The sequence below is a fragment of the Oryx dammah genome, unplaced genomic scaffold (assembly GCF_014754425.2).
Source record: "Oryx dammah isolate SB20612 unplaced genomic scaffold, SCBI_Odam_1.1 HiC_scaffold_26, whole genome shotgun sequence".
NCBI classification, from domain to species: Eukaryota; Metazoa; Chordata; class Mammalia; order Artiodactyla; family Bovidae; genus Oryx; species Oryx dammah.
Window position 1 is genome coordinate 79,488,481 of NW_024070210.1, and position 26,061 is coordinate 79,514,541.

General features: G+C 54.5%; 1 protein-coding gene across 3 annotated transcripts in view; it reads right to left on the reverse strand.

Moving 5' to 3' along the window:
• Positions 1-26,061, reverse strand: part of MYH6 (myosin heavy chain 6) — a 39,386-nt gene extending 13,325 nt beyond the window's left edge. For 2 of the 3 annotated variants that reach the window (XM_040227261.1, XM_040227260.1), the window contains exons 1-34: positions 25,849-26,061; positions 24,512-24,655; positions 24,122-24,278; positions 23,999-24,026; positions 23,612-23,723; positions 23,266-23,358; positions 22,569-22,632; positions 22,200-22,298; positions 21,655-21,758; positions 21,431-21,569; positions 19,551-19,819; positions 19,122-19,292; positions 17,457-17,766; positions 16,502-16,572; positions 16,125-16,212; positions 15,917-16,034; positions 15,427-15,550; positions 15,008-15,144; positions 13,192-13,447; positions 12,803-13,045; positions 12,481-12,657; positions 11,824-11,969; positions 11,486-11,576; positions 8,825-9,214; positions 8,351-8,477; positions 8,141-8,259; positions 7,336-7,532; positions 6,626-6,809; positions 6,285-6,450; positions 6,035-6,159; positions 4,178-4,486; positions 3,661-3,864; positions 2,529-2,654; positions 2,038-2,313 (exon numbers count right to left, since the gene is read on the reverse strand). In XM_040227261.1, the coding sequence (XP_040083195.1) occupies positions 2,038-2,313; positions 2,529-2,654; positions 3,661-3,864; positions 4,178-4,486; positions 6,035-6,159; positions 6,285-6,450; positions 6,626-6,809; positions 7,336-7,532; positions 8,141-8,259; positions 8,351-8,477; positions 8,825-9,214; positions 11,486-11,576; positions 11,824-11,969; positions 12,481-12,657; positions 12,803-13,045; positions 13,192-13,447; positions 15,008-15,144; positions 15,427-15,550; positions 15,917-16,034; positions 16,125-16,212; positions 16,502-16,572; positions 17,457-17,766; positions 19,122-19,292; positions 19,551-19,819; positions 21,431-21,569; positions 21,655-21,758; positions 22,200-22,298; positions 22,569-22,632; positions 23,266-23,358; positions 23,612-23,723; positions 23,999-24,026; positions 24,122-24,278; positions 24,512-24,655; positions 25,849-26,049 (5,565 nt within the window). In that variant the 5' untranslated portion in view covers positions 26,050-26,061. Of the gene's footprint in view, positions 1-16; positions 152-812; positions 909-2,037; positions 2,314-2,528; positions 2,655-3,660; positions 3,865-4,177; positions 4,487-6,034; positions 6,160-6,284; positions 6,451-6,625; positions 6,810-7,335; positions 7,533-8,140; positions 8,260-8,350; positions 8,478-8,824; positions 9,215-11,485; positions 11,577-11,823; positions 11,970-12,480; positions 12,658-12,802; positions 13,046-13,191; positions 13,448-15,007; positions 15,145-15,426; positions 15,551-15,916; positions 16,035-16,124; positions 16,213-16,501; positions 16,573-17,456; positions 17,767-19,121; positions 19,293-19,550; positions 19,820-21,430; positions 21,570-21,654; positions 21,759-22,199; positions 22,299-22,568; positions 22,633-23,265; positions 23,359-23,611; positions 23,724-23,998; positions 24,027-24,121; positions 24,279-24,511; positions 24,656-25,848 lie in introns of all 3 variants that reach the window. The other variant, XM_040227259.1, reaches the window with a different exon arrangement.

Below are 26,061 nucleotides of genomic sequence, written 5' to 3' on the forward strand. Positions count from 1 at the left end.
CTGGGGAGGGACCCACCTTGGCGCCGATGTCGCGGCTCTTGGCCCGCAGCTTGTTGACCTGGGACTCGGCGATGTCCGCCCGCTCCTCCGCCTCGTCCAGCTCGTGCTGCACCTTGCGGAACTTGGACAGGTTGGTGTTGGCCTGTTCCTCCTGTGGGGGTTCGGGGGGATGGGAGGATGAGGTGAGGGGGTACCCAGGCTCCTAATCCAGGGGCTCGCTGTCATCTATCACCCATGTTCCTGCAACAAAAGTGTCCTGCTCCTGGCTTGGCACCCTCCACAAACATGCCTGGCACCTTACCCAGTGCTCAGAATCCAGGCTACCCACTGCCTAAGAGGAATCCCATGCTGCCTGGTCCGCCCCCCTCAGAATCCAGCTTGACCGTCCCTGTCCAGCTGCGACCCGGACAGATGCTCCCCGACCCCTGAGGGTTCTTGCACACGTATGCGCATCAGCAACTCATGTCTGCACCTCCGTGCTCACCCGATGTCCTCCCCACCATGCTGTACCTTCTCAGGCCCCTTTCCAGGCCCAGTTCCCCTGCCACCATCCAGCTTTCAGCACTGGCTGGCCCTCTAAGCTGCATTAGCAGCTGCACTGCCTTCTCTTGGGCTCACTGCTAGGTGGATTATAAGCAGCTTGTGGGTAGGTCCTGGGTCGAATAAGCTTTGCTTTTGTTAACTCAGGAGTGCCTGCCACAGCTCTGAGTTTGAGAGTTAAAGTGAACAGCAATCCCTCCGTCCGGGTCCCACACTGGGGTGGACCCTTGTCGGCTCTGATACATAGGAAGTAGAGAAAACCATGAACTCACCGCCTCCTCGGCCTGGCGCTTATAGGCCTTGACCTTCAGCTGCAGCTTGTCCACCAGGTCCTGCAGCCTCAGCAGGTTCTTCCTGTCTTCCTCCGTCTGGGGGCAGATGGGTGGAGGAGGCCAGTTTGGGGGAAGGAGCAAGAGCAATCATCTTTCCCTCCCTCACGACCCCATTCTCTTCCCAGGCCTCAGCTGCCCCTCCCTCCCATGGGCCAGGCCAAAGAGGTTGTGCACAAATTTCATCTCTGAGGAGACGTATAGGCCAAAGGGCATGGCAGAGTTCTCACACCAGGATCTAAAAAGTAAAGAGGGCTGTGGCCCTGAAGTGAGAAACAGGAGGAAAGGCTTGGAACCAAACGAGATTTCTTCATTTGATAATGTGGAGACGTCAGGGCTGTTCCAGATCTAATCTGGAGCACCACAGATGCTCTCGGCAGTGGGTCTAGAGTAACCAGAGAGGACTCAGGAGGAAAGCAGAAAGAAGGGATTATCATAATCCAGATCATTCTAATTATCATAACCCAGGATATATTGTTCTTGGTCAGGTATTGAGCACCAGGATCAATGGTTCGTATGTCACTTGGTCACTCCTGATCACTGCTTCTGCTAGGATGCTGTTTCTATTTACACCCACACAACACACCTGCAGTTCTCATTTGTACCTCTTTCCCGTGCCTCTCATATCCAGCTGTCAAATGAACCAACACCTCGTTTTTTTTTTGTCCTTCCTACCCAGGCATATTGGGAAGTAATAGGTCAAGAACAAAAGCTCTGAGCTATGCAGATGGAAGGCTTAGACCATTCTGGAATTTTCTTTCTCTAAGGCCTTCTATCTGTTGTCCTAGGAGTTCCATGGAAGATCTGAGTCTTTTCCCATCCCTGATTTTATCACTAAATGCCACACAACGCCCCTGCCTCTGAGGCTGGTGGAAAGATGCCTTGGACGGTTCTGAAGCCTTCATGGTAGCACTTCAGGTTATTAAACATCTGGGAAAATGCTGGTTCAGGAGTTTTCAAGAAGTAGAAGCAGATTCTCCCTTTGCTAAAAAAAATTCAGACTCAAGCCAACCTGTCTTCAGAGAATGTGAAAGAAAACTAATCCCAAGACAGGTTCTCAAGAGGCAGGTGGCAGGGGGGCTCTGCGTGGGGCCTGTGTAGGTCAGGGGGTGGGGCAAGGGATACGTTTTCACGTCTACTTCTGAGTGCGTGGCCCCAGTGCCCGCACCTGATATGTGAGCTCCTTGATGCGCCGCTCGCTCTTCCTCATGCCCTTGACCGACTCCACGTTGCGCTTCTGCTCGGCCTCCAGCTCGTTCTCCAGCTCCCGCACCCGGGCCTCCAGCTTCTGCAGCTGCTTCTTGCCGCCCTTGAGCGCGATCTGCTCCGCCTCGTCCAGCCGGTGCTGCAGGTCCTTGATGGTCTGCTCCATATTCTTCTTCATGCGCTCCAGGTGCGCACTGGTGTCCTGCTCCTTCTTCAGCTCCTCCGCCATCATGGCAGCCTGCACACGGGAGAGAGTGGAAAAGAACAGGGCCCGGGGTTGGGGGGCCTCTTCTTTCCCATAAGGGCCACCTCTTTCTCATCCTGACACTTGGTCCTGGAGGCCCTCAAGCCCACACAAGGGCAGAGTAACTGCTGTTACAGCACAGTGGCCTGGCCTGAATCCAGAGCCCTTGTTTGAGTCTTTCATGGAAGCAGGAAGGTGCAGTGACTCACATCTGTGATGGCCTTTTTGGCTTTCTCCTCAGCGTTCCTGCACTCCTGAACTGCCTCTTCCACTTCTGATTGGAGATGAGTCAGATCTGACTCCATCTTCTTCTTCTGGTTGATAAGGCTGGTGTTCTAGATAAGGGTAAGGAAAACTGTTGGATGTATATACTTTGTTACATGATTCTACACATTTATCCAGAGAAAATTAGAACTAGTCATTTTTCAAAAAACATGTCTTGCTTTTAGTATTTTCCTTGTTTTGTACCTGCTTTCTTTTTTTCCAATGAAAATATATGTACTCTAGACATTATATGTAAAATGACTCAGCTCTAAAGACTTCAAGCAGGAAAGGGTCTGTAGTTCCACTCCTGAGCTCTTTAGTAACATGTCTACGTAGGGGAATGAAAGGAAATTCCAGGGAATCCCTCCCTGCAGGGAGTTCCAAGAAAAACAGGTACAACTGTTTTAAAAGGACTGTATCCTGGAAGAGATTGTAGTTATAGAAAGAATGTAATGAGGTAAGGAAGAGAGGATGTCAGTGGGTGATGTCATTCCCATATGTACTAGATTATGGAACAGAATTCCACAGGACAGTGCAGTAAGATGGACATAAAAACTCATTGCTGAATATAGCTGAAAACAGTGTATATGGGATTGCAGAAAAATGGTGCTCTGTGGAGAATCTGACTTGCAAATAGATGTGTGTGTTAGTTGCTCAGTCATCCAACTCTTTGTGACCCCATGGACTCTAGCCTTAAAGGCTCCTCTGTTCATTGAATTCTCCAGGCAAGAATACTGGAGTGGGTAGCTATTTCCTTCTCCAGGGGATCTTCCTGACCCAGGGATGGAACCTCGGTCTCCCGCGTTGCAGTCAGATTCTTTACTGTCTGAGCCACAAGGGAAGCTGTCTTTAAACTCCAAAAATCCCATTAATAGAGCAAATTGAGGCTGGCTTTTACGTTTAGACCCCTTTCTCAAGGTAGTAGTTCTGCAGCCATGACTGACAGATGTAAGCTGGTCCAAGAGAAGAAATAGTGTATGATCCTGGCTGGACATATGCTTTCTCTGGGCATCTAGTTCAGAACCTCACTAGACACCCTGTCTCTGGCCTTCAGCAGGTTTCCCCTAGCTTCCTCGCCTGGGAGTGCAGCAGCTGCACCCGCTCGCTGGTCTCGATCAGCTCCTGCTCCGCCAGCTTCCGGGACCGCTCCGTCTGCTCCACCAGGGCCCGCAGCTCCTCCAGCTCGGCCTGCAGCAGGTTGTTACGCCGCTCCACGATGGCGATGTTCTCCTTCAGGTCATCGTTGGCACGGACTGCGTCGTCCAGCTGGATCTGGGTGTCCTGCCGGGGATAGGGGTGATGTGGGAAGGCCCCCATCAGGGCCTCTCCATTTGGGATCTGATACATCCCTCCCTATAGTGACAAACCTCGTGTTAACCTCAGGAAACACATTCAGGTCTCCAGGCCCACAGGCGGGATTGGTCCAAAACATGCTCCAGGGCCTGATCAGTTCTCCTCCTTCAAGCCTCCAAATCCAGGAGGTTGGTGCCCCCCATACTCTCATATTTGTTAGCCCAGGACCCTTTCCTCGGGCCTTCACCATTCCTGTGAGCAACCCTACTTATCCCTTTCTGAGAGCCCTCACTTCTGTTACCTTCAGATGGGCTTGGGCAACTTTCAGATGCTTCTGGGCCTCTGAGGCTGTCCTGTTAGCCTGGCTGAGCTGGATCTCCATCTCGTTGAGGTCACCCTCCATCTTCTTCTTCACCCGCAGGGCCTCGTTGCGGCTGCGCGTCTCCGCGTCCAGGGAGGTCTGCAGTGAGTCCACCACCCGCAGGTGGTTGCGCTTGGCCTGCTCCATCTCCTCGTCCTTCTCTGCCAGCTTCCGCTCAATCTCTGCCTTGATCTGGTTGAACTCCAGCTGGGCCCGGAGGATCTTGCCCTCTTCATGCTCCAGGGAGGCCTGGAGGGGAGAGGGACCGCAGGGCACAGGGCACGTCAGGGAGGGAGGCCGAGAGGGTGCAAGGTGTCACCTGGAGGCAGCGAGGCAGGACCTGCATCCCAGGCCACCTGGGTGCTGTGGGGGAGGACATGCTGGATACCCTGGGGTTCCTTCATCAAGGAAATGTTTTGACCTCACAATTGCCAAGACGCTCCAACATTAACATTGCATGTTCCTGACCCATCTAAAATAGCATAGAAAAGGATTTCTACAACTATAAATTCAAACGTTTCTCTTTGTTTCCCAAGTCCCTCACCCTATAGTGAAAAAAGTCAGAAGCCCCAAATCTCAGGGCTATCCCTGCGCTGTGCTATACTGTCACTGTTGTGTCTGACTCTGTGATCCCATGGACCTTAGCCCGCCAGGCTCCTCTGTCCATGGGGATTCTCCAGGCAAGAATACTGGAGTGGCTTGCCATGCTCCAGGGGATCTTTCCAACCCAGGGATTGAACCCAGGTCTTCCGCATTGCAGGCAGATTCTTTACCGTCTGAGCCACCAGGGAAGTCCCAGGTTCTTAAAAATGAACAGTAAACAATGGCTAATATATATTGAATTCTTAAGTGCGTTACCTTGTTAAATCATCATAACAGTCATGCGTAAAAGATCCAACCAGTCAATCCTAAAGGAAATCAGTCCTGAATATTCATTGGAAGGACTGATGCTGAAGCTGAAACTCCAATCCTTTGGCCACCTGATGCGAAGAACTGACTCATTGGAAAAGACCCTGATGCTGGGAGGGATTGGGGGCAGGAGGAGAAGGGGACGGCAGGGGATGAGATGGTTGGATGGCATCACTGACTCAATGGATGTGAATTTGAGTAAGCTCTGGGAATTGGTGATGGACAGGGAAGCCTGGCATGCTGCAGTCCATGGGGTCGCAAAGAGCTGGACACGACTGAGTGACTGAACTGAAAATGTTATGAAAATATGAAAGTGTTAGTCACTCAGTCTTGTCCAACTCTTTGTGGCCCTATGAACTGTAGCCCACCAGTCTCCTCTGTCCATGAAATTTTCCAGGCCAGAATATTGGAGTGGGTAGCCATTCCCTTCTGCAGGGGGACCTTCCTAACTCAGGGATCGAGGTATGTACAATTAATGCCATTTTACAGATGTGAAAACAGGTACAGAGAGGTTAAGGAACTTGCCTAATGACACAGTGGAGGTCCTCAAGCCAAGTTTCAAACTCAGATTTGTTTAACTCTGGAGCTGACACTCCCACCCCCTGTCTGAGGAGTTGTTATGATGGCCAGGTTTCAACTTTATAAACCCAGTGGGAAAGAAAAACCTATGATCAAGCTGTGGCATTTTCCTCTGTGCAGACTCTGGCTTTGGAGGTAGTAGTGGGTACTGGGTATATGACTCCGGACTAAGAAAATGATCTAATAGAGTTTGTCTTCGGTCACCATCACCCCCAGGTGAGGGAGACTAGGGGGTCAGAGACAGGAGGGTGATGGTAGGTGGGCAGGAGAGGGTCAGAGGCAGGGGTCCAGGCAGAGCCAGGCCCTCACCTCGGCCTCCTCCAGGGCCGACTGCAGCTCTAGCTTTTCCACCTCCAGCTGCTTGCGGACCTTCTCCAGCTCGTGCATATTCTTCCCTCCTTCTCCCAGCTGCTCAGTCAGGTCGGAGATCTCCTCTGTGGGAGGGGCGGGCGGCTCAGTCGGGGGCTGCCTGCGCCAGTGCGGGGTGGCCTGGAGGAGCCGCGGGGCGGCGCCACGTGCGGACCCTCCCCGCCCCGCCCCTCCCGGCCTGCGCCCGCACCCTGCAGATTCTTGTTCTCGCGCTTGAAGGTCTCCAGATGCTCCAGGGACTCCTCGTAGGCGTTCTTGAGCTTGAAGAGCTCGGTGCTGAGGGAGCGCGCCTCTTTCTGCGAGGACTCCAGCTCCGACTGCGACTCCTCGTACTTTTGCTTCCACTCGGCCAGGATCTGTGGGGACCCAACAGACGGAAGCGGCTCAAGGGGCAGCCCCGGCCCCACCTCCGGGACCCAGGTCCCCCTCCTGGCCCAGCCTCCCCTAGCCTCAGCCTCCTGGGAGGATGCTCCTGACTCCCTCCGGCCGGCCTGCTCTGCCCCCTGGCTGTGGCCCGCAGCCCGGGCCCACCTTGTCGAAGTTCCTCTGCTTCTTGTCCAGGGCGGCAGCGGCCGCGTTGGAGCGCTCCACGTCCACCATCAGGTCCTCGATCTCGTTCTGCAGGCGGTGCTTGGTCTTCTCCAGCGAGGAGCACTTGGCGTTGACGGCCTCGACGGCCTCCTCGGCGTCCTGCAGCCGCTGGGCCAGCTTCTTCCTGCCCAGGGTGGTTGGGTGTGTGTGTGTGACTCTACCTGGGAACGGTGGTGCCTTGGGACCACCCCTCCCAGAACTGCCAGATGAGAAGAACCAGGCCCCTCCCCACAGCTCCTTGGGATGCTCTGGAAGCCCAGCTTCCAGGGAGCCAAGGTTGCGGGTGCCTAGAACAGTCTCCTTCCTACCCGCAGCGGCCTCTGGGTGGCAGTCTCCACCCCTCCCCACCCAGGCTGATCGGCGATAGCTCCTCTGACCAACAAGCTTTTTGCTCGTCTTATACGTGAGCATCAGGTATAACCCGGGCCAAAAGCTCGCCCGTCACAGGATGTGAGTCGGGGCCAGCCAGGGGTCACCAGAGTGCAGGATCCAGGCTCCCTCCCAAGCACCTCTGTTGCCCACCACATTTCTCCCCACTTCTTGTCTTCCTTCTTAAATCTGCCTCCCACGCCCACTCTGCCTGTCTCCACCAAGGTCCGCTTGCTCCTTCCTGTCTTAGAATTGGGGTGGGGGCGCTGCCCGGGACTCACTTGGCCTCCTCCAGCTCCTCGGTCCTCTGGATGGCGTCCGTCTCGTACTTGGTCCTCCACTGGGCCACCTCTGAGTTGGCCTTGGACAGGACACGCTGTAGCTCGGCCTTGGCCTCAGTCTCCTCCTCGTACTGCTCCCGCAACAGGTCACAGTCGTGCCGGGCCGACTGCAGTGCGTGAGCCAGGGCGTTCTTTGCCTGGGAGGGGTGGCACCAGCAGGTGGGCTCAGCTTCTGGGAAGGTGGGAGGGAAGACCCTCTCCCCATTTTTCGGATCTTTTCATATCTATGACCTTGAATCAAATCTCAGCCTCCTTCAGGGTGAGGGCTGGTGTCGTGGAATCTCAACGTCTTGAGGTACCTTCCCAGTTTGCCCACCTCTTCCCATATAAGAACGGAGGGGGACTTCCCAAGTGGTCCAGTGGCTAAGACTGTGTGCTTTCCGTGCAGGGGGCCTGGGTTTGACCCCTGGTCTAGAAACTAGATCCTACATGCCATAGCTAAGAGTTTACATGCCACAGCTAAAGATTCCACATGCAAAAAATAAAAAAGAAGAAGATTCCCTATGCCGCAAGTAAAGATGCTTCAACTAAGACCTGGTGCAGCCAAATACTTTTTTTTTTTTTTTTTAAGGGAAGGAGTGATGTTTGGGTGTGGCTTAGCTGAAGAGTAGAAGAACCTGGCCTGAAAGTCTTTCTATTTCAGAGGCCTATCTGTAGTCTCCAGCCTCACTCCAGCCTCCATTCCTGAGGTTGTTTGCCCAGGGTGGCTCTCAGTCCCGTCCACTGCCCACCCAGCTGGCCTTACCTTGCCCTCCTCTTCCAGCTGCCTCTTGAGGTCCTCCAGCTGCTGGGTGTAGGACAGCTTCCCTCGGGTCAGCTGGGAGATCAGTGCCTCCTTTTCCTCCAGCTGCCGGGACAGCTCACCTGCAGGTGGGAAGGAGGGTTTGTGGGCTAGGGAGGGGGGCAACTGATGCTCTGTCCCGGGGCAGGCACAGGCCTGGTGAGGGGCACCCACCGTTCTCCGTCTGCAGCTTGGCTCGCTGGGTGGAGAAGTCGTTGAGGGAACGCTGGGCCTCTTCTAGCTTTGCCCGGTACTCATTGGCCTGGTCCTCCAGTGTCCGGGACATCTTCTCCAGGTTGGCCTTCAGATGGCATGGGACACAGGAGGGGTGAATGTGGGAGGGTTGGGTGGATTGGAGGAAGGACAGGTGGGCCAAGGTGGGGGAGAACACAGAGGCGGGGGGATGGGGCGGCGACGGGTGGGGCTGGAGGGGCACAATCTGAAGAGGGTGCATGAATTAAAGAAGGGAGAGGTGGTGAGACGGAGACGCAGAGGGAGGGCAAGGTGGGTGCAAGGGTGAGAGGGAGAGAGACCAGAGGGTGATGAAGGGAGTGAGAATAAGAGCGATGGCAGAGAGAGGAAATGGAGGGAAGGTACCCTGCGCTGCGGTGAGGGAGGAGAGGGTGAGGAGAGGAGAGCCGGGCCCACCTTGGCCTTGATGATCTGCTCCATGTTGGACGTGACGTCGTCCAGCTCCAGCTTGAACTCGCTCTTCTCCTTCTCCAGCTTCTGCTTCACGCGCTGCAGGTTGTCGATCTGCTCGCCCAGCTCAGCCACGCTGTCGGCATGCTTCTTGCGCAGGGCGGCCGCCGTGGCCTCGTGCTGCAGGGTGGCCTCCTCCAGGTCCCGCCTCATCTTCTGGAACTCAGCCTCGCGCTTCTTGTTCATCTCGATCTGCACGGACGTGGCCCCACCGGCCTCCTCCAGCCGCTCGCTGATCTCCTCCAACTCCCGGGACAGGTCTGAGCGCAGCTTCTCCACCTTGGCCCGGGCGGTGCGCTCAGCCTCCAGCTCTTCCTCCAGCTCCTCTATGCGTGCCTGGGCAGGACAAGGGGGGCTCAGACCCAGCATCTGGGTCCTTCCATTGGAGCCCCCTCCCAGGGCTCTAGAAGGCTCTTGGCCAAGATGCCCAGGTCCTGCGGAGCTGTGGTTCCCACCAGGGGACATTCTGTGCCCCAGAGGACAGTTGACAAGGTCTGGAAACATTTTTGATTGTCATGACTTGGAGAGGAGGTGTTGCTACTGGCATTTAGTGGGCAAGGCCAGGGAGGCTGCTAAACATCTAATAATGCACAGACTACCAATAAGAGTTTGGGTGAAGTCATACCTTTAAGGCATTTCCTGGAGGGGCATCTCAGACCCAATCTGAGCATCTCTTGCCCTGAATCCTGAGAATCTGTGTTCAGAGAGGGATCTTGAGATCCCGTGAGATCCTGAATCTCAGAAATTCCACAGATTCACTAGACTGCTAATGATAAGATGGGAAAGCTGGTGATTGTGTTTTACAAATATTTACAGTATGCCTCAATCAAAAACTTTTATAATCTTCTGAGTTAACTACCAAGTCTAATCAACCTATTCCTAGCTCTCTGGAGCTTACTGTATTTATGCCCATGGCTGGGTTCCAGCTTGATTGTTCCCTTCCAGGCCAGGAGAGTGCTAGCAGGATGCCCTCTTCTATGTCATGTTCCCACCTCATTTTTTTTGGCCTTAGCCTTGGCCCATCTACCTTTTGATCTGACTAACCAGGAGCAAAAGGGAGGTTCAGTGGGGTCCTTTCACCTGTGGTTATGAGTGGTGTTGATGGAATGTGTATGTGTGGGGAGGGGGTGCTCCTGGGAGCAAGAGAGACAGGACCACCATACCTCTGCTCCCAGGATGGGGCAAGAGCTTGGACAGGAAGAAGAAGGAGCCACAGTGCATTGCCGGGATCTGGTGAGGATAACTGCACTGTTGTTCTGGGTCCAAGAGGCTGCCCAGACCCAGGGTAGAAGAACCTGGGGATGTTCTAATATTCTGGCTAAAACCCAGAAAGGGCACCCAGGAAGATGGGAGGCAAGAGCATCACTGAAGGCAGGACAGCCCCTGAGCAGCCCCCAGAGGAGTGGAACTGTGTTCACGTGTCACTTGCGGCCTGGACCCTCAGCCTGAATGCGGAGGGGATATTGGCCCTCTCCACCAGCTGCGATCTCTTCAGGAAATGAGGGGGTCAATAGCTGAGTCCCCTTGGCCTAGGAGTCACTGTGTCCAGATGTGGTCATGCAACTTTGAAATGAGGAGAGTACCTGCCTCCCTTGCCTCCAGGGCTCTTCTGACAAACACAGGACTAAAAGTGCATTAAAATTCAGGGTGCATGAAAGGCACGGGAGACTCTGGCTGTTAATTCAGTCTCCTCCTGCAGAGGGATAAGAAAGCCATGGGCAGACAAAAGAACATCTTGCAAGGGGCTGGCTGACTTCTGTAACCTGAGCTATGCTAAAATCACATGTATATATAGCCTCTTGGTTGGCAAAGTGTGTTCCTATACAGTATCTCTTCCGGTCCTCTGCAAGGCAGGGATCATTAGTCCCATTTTACAGATGAGAGGAGAATCTGAGGTGCAGGAGGGGAAGTGACTTGCTCAAGGTCTCAGGAGTTGACTCAAGTGCTCTGTGGGGATTCAGCCCCAGTTAGTGGCAAGGCAAGTACCTGGGAAGAATAAGAACAGAACTCCCTGTGAGAAGGGGCTCCATGAAGGCTTTTCTCACCCCCACAAGGGGAAAGCAGCACCAGAGGAAGGGTTAGAAGAGAACCAAGCCCTACCAATGCTCCCAGGGCAGAAAGCCCATTGGGCTTCCCTGGTGGCTCAGACGGTAAAGAATCTGCCTGCAATGTGGGAGACCTGGGTTCAATCCCTGGATTGAGAAGATCCCTTGGAAAAGGGCATGGCAACCCACTCTAGTATTCTTGCCTGGAGAATCCCCATGGACAGAGGAGCCTGGTGGGCTGCAGTCCATGGGGTCACAAAGAGTTGGACATGACTGAGCTACTAAGCACAAGAAAACCCATTAGGCAGAGTATAGCTCAGCAAGAGAAGCTGTTTTAGTAAGTATGATCCCCACCCACCTCCCCAAATAGCCCAGATGAAATAAGACATTATTGGTCTAATGGGGGAAGGCTGATGTTCCCAGGTGCCTGGAAGTCAGGGCTCACAGGGCCTCTGGGTAGCTCAGAGTCCTAGATACTGTCTAGAACCCTAAGCAGCTCCTGCAGTCCTACCTATCTCACCACCATTGAGCTCCCCGGTGGCCACACCCAGAAGAACCTCACCTGGTTTTCCTTCAGTTTCTTCTGCAACTGAAGGGCCAGTGCCTGCTCATCCTCAATCTTGCTGTTCAGCTGATTAATGTCAAACTCCTTCCTGGAGAAGAAGGAGGTGACAGGTGGTTTTCTTTTCTCTGCCCTCATCCTCTCCTCCTGCCTCTGCATGCAAGGACCACTCTTCTTCCTCTGGCCCCCAAGAGTGAAGGCAGGGGAAGGGCTGTGATTGACCTGCTTGCTCCCACTGTGCCCTGGGCAGCCTTGGCCAGAGGCCGTGCAGCACCCTGAGCTTTAGCTGTCAGGCCAGACACCCCCAGGACCCCCTCCCGGCCTCCGTATGCTCCTACTTCTTGAGCTTTTCTTCCAGCTGCAGTTTGTCATTGTCTAGGTCCATGATGCTCTCCTGGGTCAGCTTTAGGTCACCCTCCAGCTTCCGCTTAGCTCGCTCCAGGTCCATGCGTACCTTCTTCTCCTGTTCCAGGGATCCCTCCAGCTGGTGGAAAAAGTAAAAATGAACAGGGTGTAGAAAACCTGAGGTCCACAATACATCCCCCTCTGCTCCCTTCTAAACCCAAAGTCCAGTGGGACTGGAAGTCAAGCCAGCAGGGTCATCCCGGCAGACATGAAGGATTCAGAGACCCAGCCTAGTGAAGAACTGTAGAAAGAAAGGGGCTTTCACAGGTGGCTCAGTGGTATAGAATTTGCCTGCAATGCAAGAGCTACAGGTTCAATCCTTGGGTCAGGAAGATCCCCTGGAAGAGGGCATGGCAACTCACTCCAGTATTCTTGCTTGGAGAATCCCATGGACAGAGGAGCCCAGTGGGCTACTGTCTATAGGGTCGCAAAGAGTCAGACACAACTAAAGCGACTTAGCATGGGGAGGAAGAAAAGGGCCCCGGATGGGATGGAAATTACTTTTAGGGATTGCAAACCCCTTGCCATTGGCATTGCCTGCAAAATTCTGACCTGAGAGACACAAAGGTAGCATGGTTGTTCCTACTTACATCATCCACCTGCTGCTCCAACTTGACTTTAGACTTGGCCAGGGTGTTGACCTTGTCCTCCTCTGCCTGAAGGTCATCCAGGGCCTGCTGGTGGGCCTCTTGCAGAGCTTTCTTCTCCTTGGTCAGCTTGGCGATGATCTCATCCAGCCCAGCCATCTCCTCTGTCAGGTTCTTCACCTGTTGGCCGAGAACCCCATCCCCCCTGGGGTCAGACATCACCACCTGGAGACATCTATGGAGACCTCCAAGGCCAAGGGCCAGGACCACACTCAGGTCTGGGAATCCTGAGACTTGGTCTGGATTCAAAGGGAGCTGCCTTCACCTTGTTCTCTGTTGCGTGCTTCTCCTTCTCCACCTTGGCCAGGGTCAGCTCCAGGTCATCAATGTCCCTCTTGAGCTCAGAGCACTCATCTTCCAGCTTGCGCTTCTTGGCAGTGAGCTCAGCGTTCATCTCCTCCTCATCCTCCAGCCTCTCGGTCATCTCCTTCACCTTTGCCTCCAGCTGGATCTTGTTCTTGATCAGCTGGTCACAGCGCTCTTCCGCATCATTCAGGTTGTCTTGTTCCTGAGAGAACAGGACAGAGAGGAGAGCTGGTGATGAAAGAGAGGAGAGATCCAGAGTCTTAAAGAGAGCTGAAGCTTGGAGACTCATAGTCCCTGATGATAAGATGGGTTAGGATCCAGGGGAGGGGGAAAGAGAGATGGTCTCACCGCCTGCACTTGGAGCTGCAAGTCGTTCTTCTCCTGCAGCAGGGACACCATCCTCTCCTCCAACTCCTTGCGCCGAGCCTCCGACTTCTCCAGTGTCTCTTTGAGGCGCCCAAACTCTTCCTTCATGGTGGCCATCTCCTTCTCTGTCTCTGCGCTCTTCAGCAGTGGTTTGATCTTGAAATAGAGCTTCATCCAGGGCCAGTTCTTGACCCCCATGAAGGCCCGAATGTTCCACTGGATTACCAGCAGGGCATCCCTGGCAAAGGAACATGGAGGCAGGGAGCCGCACTGTGAAGGAGGACTTTCCAGTCATGGGGCCAGCTGCACTGGGATCCCAGCACATCTGAACAAGTTTTTGGGCACCTGAGGGCAGGGACCTGCTCTCGCAGCCTTAATAGGCAACCCCACCCCAACATTACCACACTGAGCATGGAGTTGCTCCATAAATGTTTATTAATTGATCAATTCAACAAAAGGGCACTTTATATCTTCCTTACTGGGGTAGTAGTAGCTATGGAAGCGACCACTTATAGCATCTCTACTGTGTTCAGTGTTTCTAATCCCCTAAGAACCTCAAATATGTTAAGAACATGGTATTTTCCATTTAAGAATGTCTATAATGTACGTGTAAGTTATGAACAATGAAGCAAAATGATTTATCTATGAACTCATCACCCAGAGAAGAAGTAGAGCATTGCCTTCATTGATGCTACTTGTAGACTTCACTCCATCCCCTTTCCGGTCCTTTCACCAGAAGTAGTCACTACCTTGAATCTTGCGTTTTTCATTTCCTAACTCTTTCAAAAATATTTAAACCATATGTGTATGTATTTTTAAACAATGTGTATGTATGCTCAGTCACTTCCGACTCTTTGTGACCCCATGGATTGTAGCTTGCCAGGCTCTTCTGTCCATGGGATTTTCCAGGTAAGAATACTGAAGTGGGTTTCCATTTCCTCCTATGAGGTATCTTCCCAACCCAGGGAACTTCCCTGGGTTGGGAAGTCTCCTGTGCACCTCCTGCATTGCAGGAAGATGCTATTTTAAAATTATTACTGAGTTTTATAAAAATTGCATCACACTATATGTATTCTTCTGTGACTTGCTTCTGTTAACTCAGCAATATGCTTTTAAGGCTCCAATGTATTGTACCATGTAGTTGTAGTCCCCTCCTTTTCATTACTTGATAATATTCCCCAAATGAGTATGCTACTATTTGCCCATTCTCCTGCAGATGAAAATTCAAATTGTTTCCAGATCTTGGCTATTTTGACCAATGCTGCTATAAAGATTCATTTTTGTCTCATGTTGTGAACACGTGCAGGTATTTCTCTGTGGGAATGCACTCAGGAGTGGAAAGCTATGTAACTGTTCAACTTTCAAAGAAAATGATAAACTGTTTTCCAAAGAGATTGCACACATTTCCCTGGTGGCTCAGACAGTAAAGAGTCTGCCTGCAATGTGAGAGACCCGAGTTTGATCCCTGGATTCGGAAGATCCCCTGGAGAAGAAAATGGCAACCCTTTCCAGTATTCTTGCCTGGAAAAATCCCATGAACAGAGGAGCCTGGCAGGCTACAGTCTAGTGTTTTAAAATGGTATCTTGTTGGCGTTTTAATTTTCATTTCCCTATGGGGAATTTTCTTTTTTTAAAAAGAACTCAAAATGAGACCCAGACTGGTCAAGTCACTTGTCCAGACCAGCTAATGAGTGATGGAGCCAGGATTGAACTTAGGTCTTTTGGCCCACACCTCTGGGCTCTGCTTGTCTGCCTCTTACATCTCTGAGAGTGTGTCTCCCTTTCCCTCCAGCCTCACCTGCGCTCCAGGATCTTCTTGAACTCAATGCGCATGAGCTGACCCCGGGCTTGGGCCTGGATGCGGGTGATGATGCGGCTCAGCCTCTCGTCCCGCATCTCCTCCAGCAGCCCCAGCAGCCCCGCCTTGAAGAACACCTGGGGGCAAGGGGTAGAGCCAAGAGGGCCGCAGCCTCAGAGAAGGGTAGCCAAGGGGGAGAGAGAGTGTGGGAGACCCCGGCTGAGCTTCCCAGGGCCCCATCACCTGCATACCCTAGACCTGGGAGTGAAATGTGAAAAACAAGACAGAAAAGAAGCTGGGTCCCAACTCTTGGTTGACACGGGAAGCCAGGAGTCAGGGTCTGCCTTCTGAACTCTTAGCTGTTTCACTCAGTGTGGTTGGGTATCCCACACCTCCACCCTAAGGGCCTCCAGACTCACCTTAGTGTGGCCGAACTTGTACTGGTTGTGGTCAATGTCCAGGGAGCCCAGCAGCTTCTCTGTCCCTTTCCTGCTATCAATGAACTGACCCTCGGGGATGGCTGCTGGGTTCAGGATGCGATACCTGGAGGGAGGTGCCTGGAGTTACCCATGTTCTGCACTGATTTGCTCTGCCCACAAAATCAAGGGGCTTCCCTGGTGGCTCAGACAGTAAAGAATCTGCCTGGAATGCTGGAGACCTGGGTTCATTCCCTGGGTCAGGAAGATCCCCTAGAGAAGGGAATGGCTACCCATTCCAGTGTTCTTGCCTGAAGAATTCCACGGACAGAGGAGACTGGCAGGCTACAGTCCATGGGGTTGCAAAGAATCAGACACAACTGAACGAGCACTTTCACTTTCACAGAATCTGAGCCCAGCTGCAGACTCCTCTCCCCACAAGGCTGCCCAGGGTTTCCTTGTTCCCTGAGCCCTGCGGCACCCCAGTACTCACCTCTGCCTGAAGTCCCCGTAGAGGATGCGGTTGGGGAAGCCCTTCCTGCAGATGCGGATGCCCTCCAGCACGCCGTTGCAGCGCAGCTGGTGCATGACCAGGGGGTTGTCCATCACCCCTGCAGCAGGAAGGGAGAGGCAGGGGGTCAGCCTCAGGACAAGTGGCTGCCAAATGCCCTCTCCAGACTAGACCCTTGTGCGTCGCTCACCGGGAGCCTTCCGTTCATTGGGGATGATGCAGCGCACAAAGTGAGGATGAGTGGTCCTCAGGTTGGTCATTAGCTTGTTCAGATTCTCCTGGAGGCAAATGAGAGGCGGAGGTCAGGAGCCGCAGTGCCATCCCTTTAGTCCCTGACCCTGGGCCCCAGACAACCGGTCACCAGAACCCTCTAAGGGATTGGGAGGGGATACATAACTTATGATGTGAATTCAGGCTTGTGTAGAATTTACATGCCCAAAACAACCACATAACTCTAGCTTCTTTCCTCCCCAGACTCAGAGCATCAGGTTAAGGGTGGTGCAGACAAAATGCTCTGGGCTGGGTCTGCCCACCGCAAGTCTGTTGGTATCTCTGGGCCCTTCTTACCCGATGGAGGGCTGACACTGTCTGAAATGATGAACCCTTTTTCTTGCCTCCTTTGCCTTTACTGCTGTCCCCTAATAACAAGAGAAGGAATGTTGAACCAGGGCTTAAAATCAGAGACCCTTTGAGCAGGAGCAGGGCTCTGCTGCTCACTAGCTGTGTGACTTTGGACAGTTTATCTCCAAGTCTCAGTTTTCCCACGAGGAGGAGAGTCATTCCCTTTAACTGGAATAGAGAAGATTAGAAAAGATCAAAGCTTCAGTCTGCCTCTCCACTGTTTGGCACACAGTAGGTCTTAAAATAACATTAGTGCTTTCTCCTCCCTCTCCATGCTTACATTTTTCCCCTTTCTACTTTTCTTCTTGTATTTTACCCTCCTCATTTCAATCCACACCCTTTCTCTTCCTTCTCTGAAGGGGAGGCTCATTTGTTCTACCGTACATTCAGTGATGCTCTCACATTCACTGCGGCCTCCTGCAGAGGATAGTTCTATGCCAGGCCTGCTGCAGTGACGCGGGTGCCTCTGGCACTGATCTTCAGTTGCTCTGAGTCTTGAAGAGGCACAGAACACGTATACCAACATCCATAACCCAGAGGGGAAAATCACACTCCCACATAAATAGCACAGATGGGATGCTGTGGGCTCTCTTGACACCCCCCTCTTAAGGCTCCCTCCTGCCTTTATTTCTTTAATTAGGGTTAGGGTTGTGCCAGTCTTAGTTGTGGCATGTGGGCTCTTTAGCTGCAGCATTTGAACTCTTAGTTGTGGCATGTGGTATCTAGTTTCCTGACCAGGGATCGAACTCCCACCCCTCACTGTCAGGGAGCATGAAGTCTTAGTCACTGGACCACCAGGGAAGTCCCCCTCCTGCCTTTGGAGTCACGTGCTTTGAAGCAGTGGGCCCCTGGCCCCTTGCACCTCCAGAACTGCTCTGGCAGTGGAGGGCTGCCCTCTTACCGACATCAGCGGAGGCATACGAGGAGAAGAGTGTGGCCATGAGCTTGAGGGAAGACTTCTGGTACAAGCCCACCACCGTCTCGTTGAGTGGGTCTTTGTTTTTCTCCAGCCAGCCTATGATGTTGTAGTCCACCGTGCCGGCGTAGTGGATCAGGGAGAAGTGGGCTTCCGGCTTCCCCTTGATGTTGCGCGGCTTCTGGAAGTTGTTGGACTTGCCCAGGTGGTTGTCGTACAGCTTGGCTTTGAAGGTCATGTCGGTGGCCTTGGGGAACATGCACTCCTCCTCCAGGATGGACATGATGCCCATGGGCTGAGGGGGGAGAGGAGAGCGTCACGGAACACATCCCCAGGCTTGCAGAATCCCACACCCTGACTGAGGAGAAACTGCAGCTGTGTAGCTGGCAGGCCATAGAGAGCCCGTGTGGCCACCTCATGTCCTGGTACAGGAAGCCAACATTCCCAAAAGTGAAGTCACTCAGTCGTGTCCAACTCTTTGCGACCCCATGGACTGTAGCCCGCCAGGGTCCTCTGTCCATGGGATTCTCCAGGCGAGAATACTGGAGTGGGTTGCCATTTCCTTCTCCAGGGAATCTTCCCAACCCAGGGATCGAACCCGAGTCTCCTGCATTGCAGGCAGATGCTTTATCTTCTGAGCCACCAGGGAAGCCCATTAACATTCCTGAAGTTAACCTAAATCTGAGTACATTCAGATCTGGCCTAAGGAACCTCTTCCTGCCCCAGTGGACCCAAAGAAGAGCCCTGTACTCCCAGTCCCTACCCCCAGGGCTCACAGCACAGCCCCTTCTTCTTGGATGTCCCTGCCCCAGAGAGGGATGAGGACAGAAGGGATGGGAGGCGTCAGACTGCAGGGCAGGCCAGACCTGTGCCTGTATGTCAGGGAACAGTGTTCCAAGGAATGGTTAGAGGGATTCAGGTTCTGCACGATGTCCTGCACTTCAGAAAGTGTAGCAGTTTTTGACTTTTCCTGGGACAGGGATCCTACTGAGAATTTGGTGAACCCCAAGACTTCCTCCCCAGAACTTGCATACACACACACGCTTGCGTATGCACCCCATCCCACCAGTCCACACATGTTTTTCCATACAATCTCAGGGGAATCCGAGGCTTCCAGAAGAGCAGGGCCTTGGATCACTAGGCAAAGCTTTGGGGAGGAGGCCCCTATTTCTGACTGGTCGTGGCTGGGCTGGGGGGCCATCAGTTGCTGCGGGCTCTGCCTCCCTCCGCAAAGGCTCACTGAAAGCAAGTCAGGACAAGGAGTGTCCTCTGCGGAAGCTCCATGGACAAGAGGGCCTGAAGACAGGCTTATCCTCAGCCAACTGGGAGAGGATGGGAAGCCAATGTGTCTAGTTTCAGCCTAGGTCCTTTCCACGAATGATGCTTCTCATGGGGCGTCAGGGGGGCTAGGAGTCCCCTCCTTCACTACATCTCTCTCTTCAGGTCCACCATATGGGACAAGGTCCTAGGTGCTGGGAGAGAAGGAAAGGCTGGACCTGTGTATGCCCACAATGTCACAGTGAGGGGAAGCAGGGCCTGGAGGGAGGCTGGGAGATCTGGGGACTAGTTTCCTGGGTGTAGAGGGATAGGGCTGCCACTTCGTCTGGGATGGCAGGTGCAGGGGCCCGGGTGGAGGGGCCGCGGCAGCACCTTCTCGATGAGGTCGATGCAGGCCTGCAGGTCCATGCCGAAGTCGATGAACTCCCACTCGATGCCCTCCTTCTTGTACTCCTCCTGCTCCAGCACGAACATGTGGTGGTTGAAGAACTGCTGCAGCTTCTCGTTGGTGAAGTTGATGCAGAGCTGCTCGAAGCTGTTGAACTGCGGGCCGGGGACGGGGAGGAGTGGGTCAGGCGGGCAGGGCTCTGTGGCCCAAGGGGTTGACCCGGGGCAGCATCCAGCCTGGCAATGGTGTGGCTGGCCTCTCTCCAGTCAGGGCAGGGAGGGAGCGCCCCCTAAAGACACGTGGCTGTCTCCACCCCTGGGGAGCCCACGGCCTTCCCCGGGGCTTGGCCAGCGGTGGCTGCCTGTGTGAACCAGTGAGTTCCCATTCTCCCAGACCCTGGGCTCCCCACTCACGTCGAAGATCTCGAAGCCGGCGATGTCCAGGACCCCTATGAAGTACTGGCGAGGCTGCTTGGTCTCCAGGGTGGCGTTGATCCGCGTCACCATCCAGTTGAACATCTTCTCGTACACTGCCTTGGCCAGAGCCCCGATGGAGTAGTACACCTGCTGGACATTCTGCCCCTTGGTGACGTACTCGTTGCCCACCTTCACCCGAGGGTGGCACAGCCCCTTGAGCAGGTCGGCTGAGTTCAGCCCCATGAGGTAGGCGGACTTGTCAGCATCTGGTGGGGAAAGAAAGGGAGAAACAAGCACTTTCCATAGACTGTCCTTCCCTGCCCAGGGCCACTAGGTCCTAACCCTCTCATTAAAGAGCTGCACACTGAGGCCTGAAGGGCACAGGGCTTGCCATGGTGACACAGCCAGTGTGTGCCTGAGGCCCCTCCGTCACCCCAGACTTCCCACCATGCTGCCAGCTCACCTCCATCTTTACATGCACCCGGCCCATTGCCAGCACCCCTGTAGGCGTGCCCCCTGCCCTCATGCATCCTCTCCTCTCTCAGCGCAGGGACTGTGGCTGATGATGTCCTCTGCTCCTTGCTGTCTTTGTCCCCAGTCCCAGGATCTAGCCCGGGACTGGGCATGCTCTACAGTGAATCTATGTGTCTACCAAATTGACTCGCTGGAAAATCAGGGTTCCTAACCGTGTGCTGGTCAGCCCACCAACCCTCAGCTCTCCAAATGTGCTATCCAACCTGCGAACTCTATTTGTATGTGGGTGTGCATGCTCAGTTGTGTCTGGCTCTTTGCAACCCCATGGACTATAGCCCACCAGGATCCTCTGTCCATGGGAGTTTTCAGGTGAGAAGACTGGAGTGGGTTGGGATCTTCCCGACCCAGGGATCAAAGCTGCAGCTCCTGTGTCTCCTGCATCGGCAGGTGGATTCTTTACCACTGAACCACTTGGAAAGCCCCATGATCTCTATTTAGAGGAGACTTACTTGGTTTAATTTTTAGAGTTTTATGATAACTGGTGACATGCTATTGTGAAACTCAGGTTTGGCATTTGATCTGGATAGATACAGAGAAGGGATCCTTGAAGGTAGGTCAAGAGGAATATTCTCAGGCGTTTCTCCAGCCCTGTTTACACCTTCACGTCTCCTTCTCAAGGGATTCTCGAATCAGCCTCAGAGGGAGATGGGAAGGGCTACTGCTCCATTCCACTGAGGAGGAAGGTGAGGCCCAGTGATGTGGGAGATGTGCCAGCGCCCAGAGCTGGGTCCTGACCCCTGGCCTCCTGTCTCCCAGCAGAATATGGCACGGAGCCTGTGAGGGGCTCTCCTGAGGGCTGGGCACCCTCACATACACACTGCCTTAGTGATGGGGATACTCAGCACTCAGGTCCATGCTTTCCTGGGCCTGGTGGAGTCTTGGGCACAGGAGGAAACCTCTCCATTTCACTTCTGCTTGGTCCAGCTGGGGTTGAGAAACTAGCGGGACTGTGAGGTGCCTCCTGTCTTCCCACTTCTCCCGTGTCCCTGCCCTCGCACACCCATAAGCCTCAGGTCCTCTGGGATCCAGCCTTTTGGGACAGAAGGTGGTGTCTGGCTAGGTTATAATGGAACAGAAAGCCTCAAGTCTAGATCAGGTGGGGAGAGCCCACCCCTGGGAAAAGGCACCACCGTCCGACCACCTGCTTCTCCTGCTCTGTTTCCTCCCGCTTTCTGTATCGTGGTCCCAACATTGCTGCTGTGAATGTTGCTCCTTAAGGATCACTGAAAGGCACCCCGTTTGGACGTGACATGGAGGAGACTCTGCTCCCAGAGCGCTGTCCCTGCATGAGAGGCAGACACGCTGCCCCCCGGCCTTCTCAGCCTGCCCTCCTGTCTGCGAACCTTCGGTGCCGTCCGGCTCCGCCTGCTCCTCCCTCTGCTTCTGCTTGAACTTCATGTTTCCGTAGTGCATGATGGCGCCTGTCAGCTTGTAGATGCCGGCTTTCTCCTCAGGAGTGAAGCCCAGCACGTCGAAGGCGTTCTGGGGCAGGGCGAGAGAGGCAGAGCGGGTGATGGGGCGGGTGGCCCAGGAGCCCCCGGAGCCCTCCCACTGCCTCCTCACTCACATCCGTGGCCATGAGCTCCTCGGAGTCGTCGATGGAGGCCACGGACACCTCCCCCTGAGACACGAAGGCGTAGTCGTAGGGGTTGTTGGTGACCAGCAGCATGTCTGTCCAGGCGAGGGGCAGGGCCGAGGACAAGGGGACGGGAGTGGGGCGCAGTGGGGGAAGGGGTGGGGAGAAGGGAGGAGCAGGTAGAGAGGAGGACAGTCAGCAAAGGCCAAGGAGGGGGGCCAGAAGAAAAGGAAAGGGGGGTGGTGCGGACACGGGGAGAGAGGATGGTGGGGGGTGACGGGGGCGAGAGGGGCAGACAAACACAGGAGAAGGAGAAAAGAAGTAAAGGGAAGGAGAAAGAAGACAAGGGTGTGAAAGGGAGGCAAGAGTTGACACAGGTGGGTCCAAGGTGAAGCAGGAAGAGAAAGGTACTGTGCAGGTGGAGGGAGGGGACAGGTGAGCAGGAGCAGGGCGGGTGAGGAGGAGGAGGGGTCCGCCCTGCACTGTTGGGCTTGCGGGGGGTGCCAGGGGCAGCAGGGACTCCTGACGGGGCTCACCCAACAGCTCTGGCTTCTTGTTGGACAGGATCTGGTAGAAGATGTGGTAGTTCCTCTCAGCCTTCAGCTGGAAGATCACGCGGGACTTCTCCAGGAGATCTGGAGGAGGAGAGGCAGGGGAAGGGCAGGTGGGAAGGAAGAGAACCAGTCAGCGAAAGCGTGGAGGTCAGGGGTGAAAGGCTCCCATGGCAAGTGGAGAGAGACAGGGGAAGACTGGGTTTAAAGGGAAAAGAAGGATAAAGCCGGAAGGCAAATGGAGACAGAGACAGGAGACGGAGGGAAAATGTTGACAGAAGACGGTGCCCAGCGAGGAGTAAAGGCAGAGGTGGAGGACTCTGGAGGAGGGGGCCAGGCTCCCTGCATACTCACAGGTCTCTATGTCTGCAGAAGCCAGCTTTCCAGTGGCTCCAAAGTGGATCCTGATGAATTTTCCCTGAGGGTAGATGGGACAAAGAGTGAGGGAGGAGGCTAAAAGAGACAGATGGAGATCCTGGACCTCAGTACAATCCAGAATGCCCTGGATGGTTTTGGAAATGTAAATGATTTCCTTGGAGCCCCAGTTTAGTATCATAAACAAAGTAGAATGCATCCTGTTTGTGCCTCTGATATGATCTCACGTCATCCTCCCAATAACCAGCAAGGTTAAAGACTACTACCTCGGTCTCACAGATGAAGGACCTGGGGCTCTGGGAGAGGTGGGTCTTGCTGGACAGATGGAAGGCTGGGGAATTGGCCCTGCTGTCCTCCTTCCAGCTCTTCCACTTACAGCGTGGAAGAGCTTTGGGAACAGTCATTAAAAAAACACAGAATGTGACCCAAGTCAGCCTGATGACTTGGTTCTGCCACGAACAGCTCTGGTGGCTCTGGGTCTCTTTCCTTGAGTTCTCAGAACTCGGGGGCTAGGCTGAGTGGGGAAGGTTTGGAGTGGGCGTGTGTGTTACTTGATATCCCAAAACCAAATGCAGGATGGTCAGCCAGGTGTGGAGACTGTTGGCAAAACTGCACCTCCACCCCTCTTTTCATCAACGCTGCATGAAGCCTGTGGGCAGTGGTCAGGTGCACTCACGAAGCGGGAGGAATTGTCATTCCTGACGGTCTTGGCATTGCCGAAGGCCTCCAGGGCAGGGTTGGCCTGGATGATCTGGTCCTCCAGGGTGCCCTGCAGAGGGGGCAGAGCGCGGGGCTTCACCTCAGGCGGTGGTGGGGAAGGTGGGGGTGGAATGGGATGGACTGCTGGTGGTCTGCAGCTCGAGAGGGCCATATTCAGACCTCAGAGCATGCGTCTCCTGCCGGGAAGGTCTCGGGCACTGGGCTCGGGGATGCTGTCTGCACTGTTCCCCAGGTCAGGGCTAGGCGTCACCTGGTCAGCCTGCCCCCTAACCCCTCTGCGGAGCCTGCGGCCCACCTCGCACCTTGTTTGCATTGACATTGTCCTTCTTGCCACGGTCACCTATGGCTGCGATGCTGGCAAAGTACTGGATGACACGCTTTGTGTTCACAGTCTTCCCTGCCCCGGATTCTCCACTGGAGGCAACAGGGACCCATCAGAACCCAGATTCCCACTGTTTTCCATTCGAAGCTCAGCACTGCACCCTCTTCCCTCAGAGTCCTAGCCATTGAATCTCCTCCCCCAGGGCCTAGCTCCTTGCAGAATCTGCCCATCGCCGTAGATCACTCTGGCTCTCCTCAGAGTACCCAGCTCCTGGCAGCCACAGCCTTCAACCATCTCTAGCACCCCAGGAATCAGCCTCGGCCTCCCCCACACCAGGCCCCTCTGTGCATGGGTCCTGCTCACTCACGTGATGAGGATGGACTGGTTTTCCCGATCTGGAAGAGAAAAGAGGAGAGGCAGAGGGGTCAGGGCTCAGGGCCTCGGTCTACGGTGTTGGGTTGAGGGGCACACGTCAGGGCTGCCAGCCCACCTGTCAGCATGTACTGGTAGGCGTTGTCGGAGATGGAAAAGATGTGGGGAGGCGCCTCACTCCTCTTCTTGCCCCGGTAGGCAGCCACCACCTCGGCATTGTACACGGGCAGCCACTTGTAGGGATTGACTGTGACGCAGAAGAGGCCTGAGTAGGTCTGAAGCAAGAGACAGGGCAGTCACGAGAAGTTGGAGGGGAGAGCCTGGGATGGGCAGTGGTGCCAGGCAGAGGTGTCCCCCATTATGCCAGCTGGCTCCTGTCTTCCTGCAGCTAACCAGGGATGGGGAGGGAGCAGAGGGAGAGTTCCAGTCCCCTCCCCTTGAGAAAGTCGCCCTGGCCGACTTTGGACCCTGTGCAGAAGACTGCCTGGCATGTGCAGGGCTCACTCACGTAGATCATCCAGGCTGCGTAGCGCTCTTTGAGGTTGAAAAGCACCGCAGGCTCGTGCAGGAAGGTCAGCATGGCCATGTCCTCGATCTTGTCGAACTTGGGCGGGTTCTGCTGCAACACCTCGTCCTCCTTCACGGTCACCGTCTGTGGGGGCGAGGGGCAGTAGGACAGACATTTCTACCAGGACCCTCTCTAGCCTTGCCCACTTACCTCCTCCCAGAACACAGGCTGTGACCTGGCCTTGTTCCCCTGGCTCTTTTCTCATAGTGCCTGGGCCCTACCCCATAGCTTCCCATGATGCCAGATAATTTACCTGCCTGCTGTCTGTCCCTTCTTATGGATTACCCTAGAGTCCCTGTGTCTTGCCAGTTCCCCAGACTCTGCCCATGAGCATCACCTTTCAGTCCCTGCCTGAGAGTCTAGGGGCAGAAGCTCTCTGATCTTACCCTGACTCTTGGGGGCATGCTTGAGGGCATCAGTTGCTAAGGGCAAACCTTGCTGCTGCTGGAGAAACATCTCACCCACCTACTCTACACTCTTCATTGGTCACTGTCAAACGGTTTGGCCGCCACTGGCCAGTTTGTCATGCCCTTGCACCATGAGATCCTGTGAGTAAGTATTTCAGCATTTTTTTTACAGTGGAGCAAATGATCAATGATTTGCCAGTATATGGTGGCTGCTAGTGGCAGAGTTGGGGTCATAGTTAAAGCCCCCAGTGGTTGTGGCCTGTTACTGCACACCTCAAGGGGACGCGACAGTCAGCCAGTGTAGACAGTCGGCCTCGCAGACAGTCAGTCTACCAGGCGCATCGTTCAGAGCCGCTACTGTTGACCGGTGGCAGTTCTCATAGCTGGCATGAGGGACCAGGGCCTGTGACTTCTGAGTGCTAGTCATCAGCCCTGGACTGAGTATTCTGCTCAAGAGTTCCTGCTTTGTGTTCACCTGTAAAATTTGCTCCTGGTATGGTTGGGGAGCACTGGGGAGAGTTGGTCCGTGGAGAAAACTAAGGTGCAGAGTGGAGGGATGCAGGTTTGAGAAGGGAGCTTCATTTGATGCAGTGTTTGGGCCCTCTTTAGCTACATAACCCCTCTGACGAGGAAACCAGCTGAGGTTCCCTGCCTGCAGCATCCTCCCTGGCAAGGGGTGGGCATCCCTGGGGTGGCCTGGTTACACTTGCTCAGATCCAACAAGAATGGTCAGTTCTCACCCAGATGCTGGGCCCCTTGAGGGGAACTCGTCCTGGACCCTGGCTGGCTTTGGCTCTTCTCCAGAGCCCCCCAGCTCCCACTGCATGTGGCTCTGCCCCTCACCCACGACCTGTGCTGTGTCCCACGCACCTTGCCAGTCTCTGTCTCGGCAGTGACCTTGCCTCCCTCCCGGGACAGGATCTTGGCCCTGACGAACTCCTCCTTGTCATCTGGCACGAAGCACTCGGTGCGGATGTCGAAAGGCCGTGTCTGGGCCTCCAGTCGCTCCCTCTCTGACTTGCGGAGGTACTGGGCTGCCGCCCCAAAATCGGCCATCTGGGCATCGGTCATCTTGTTGCTCCT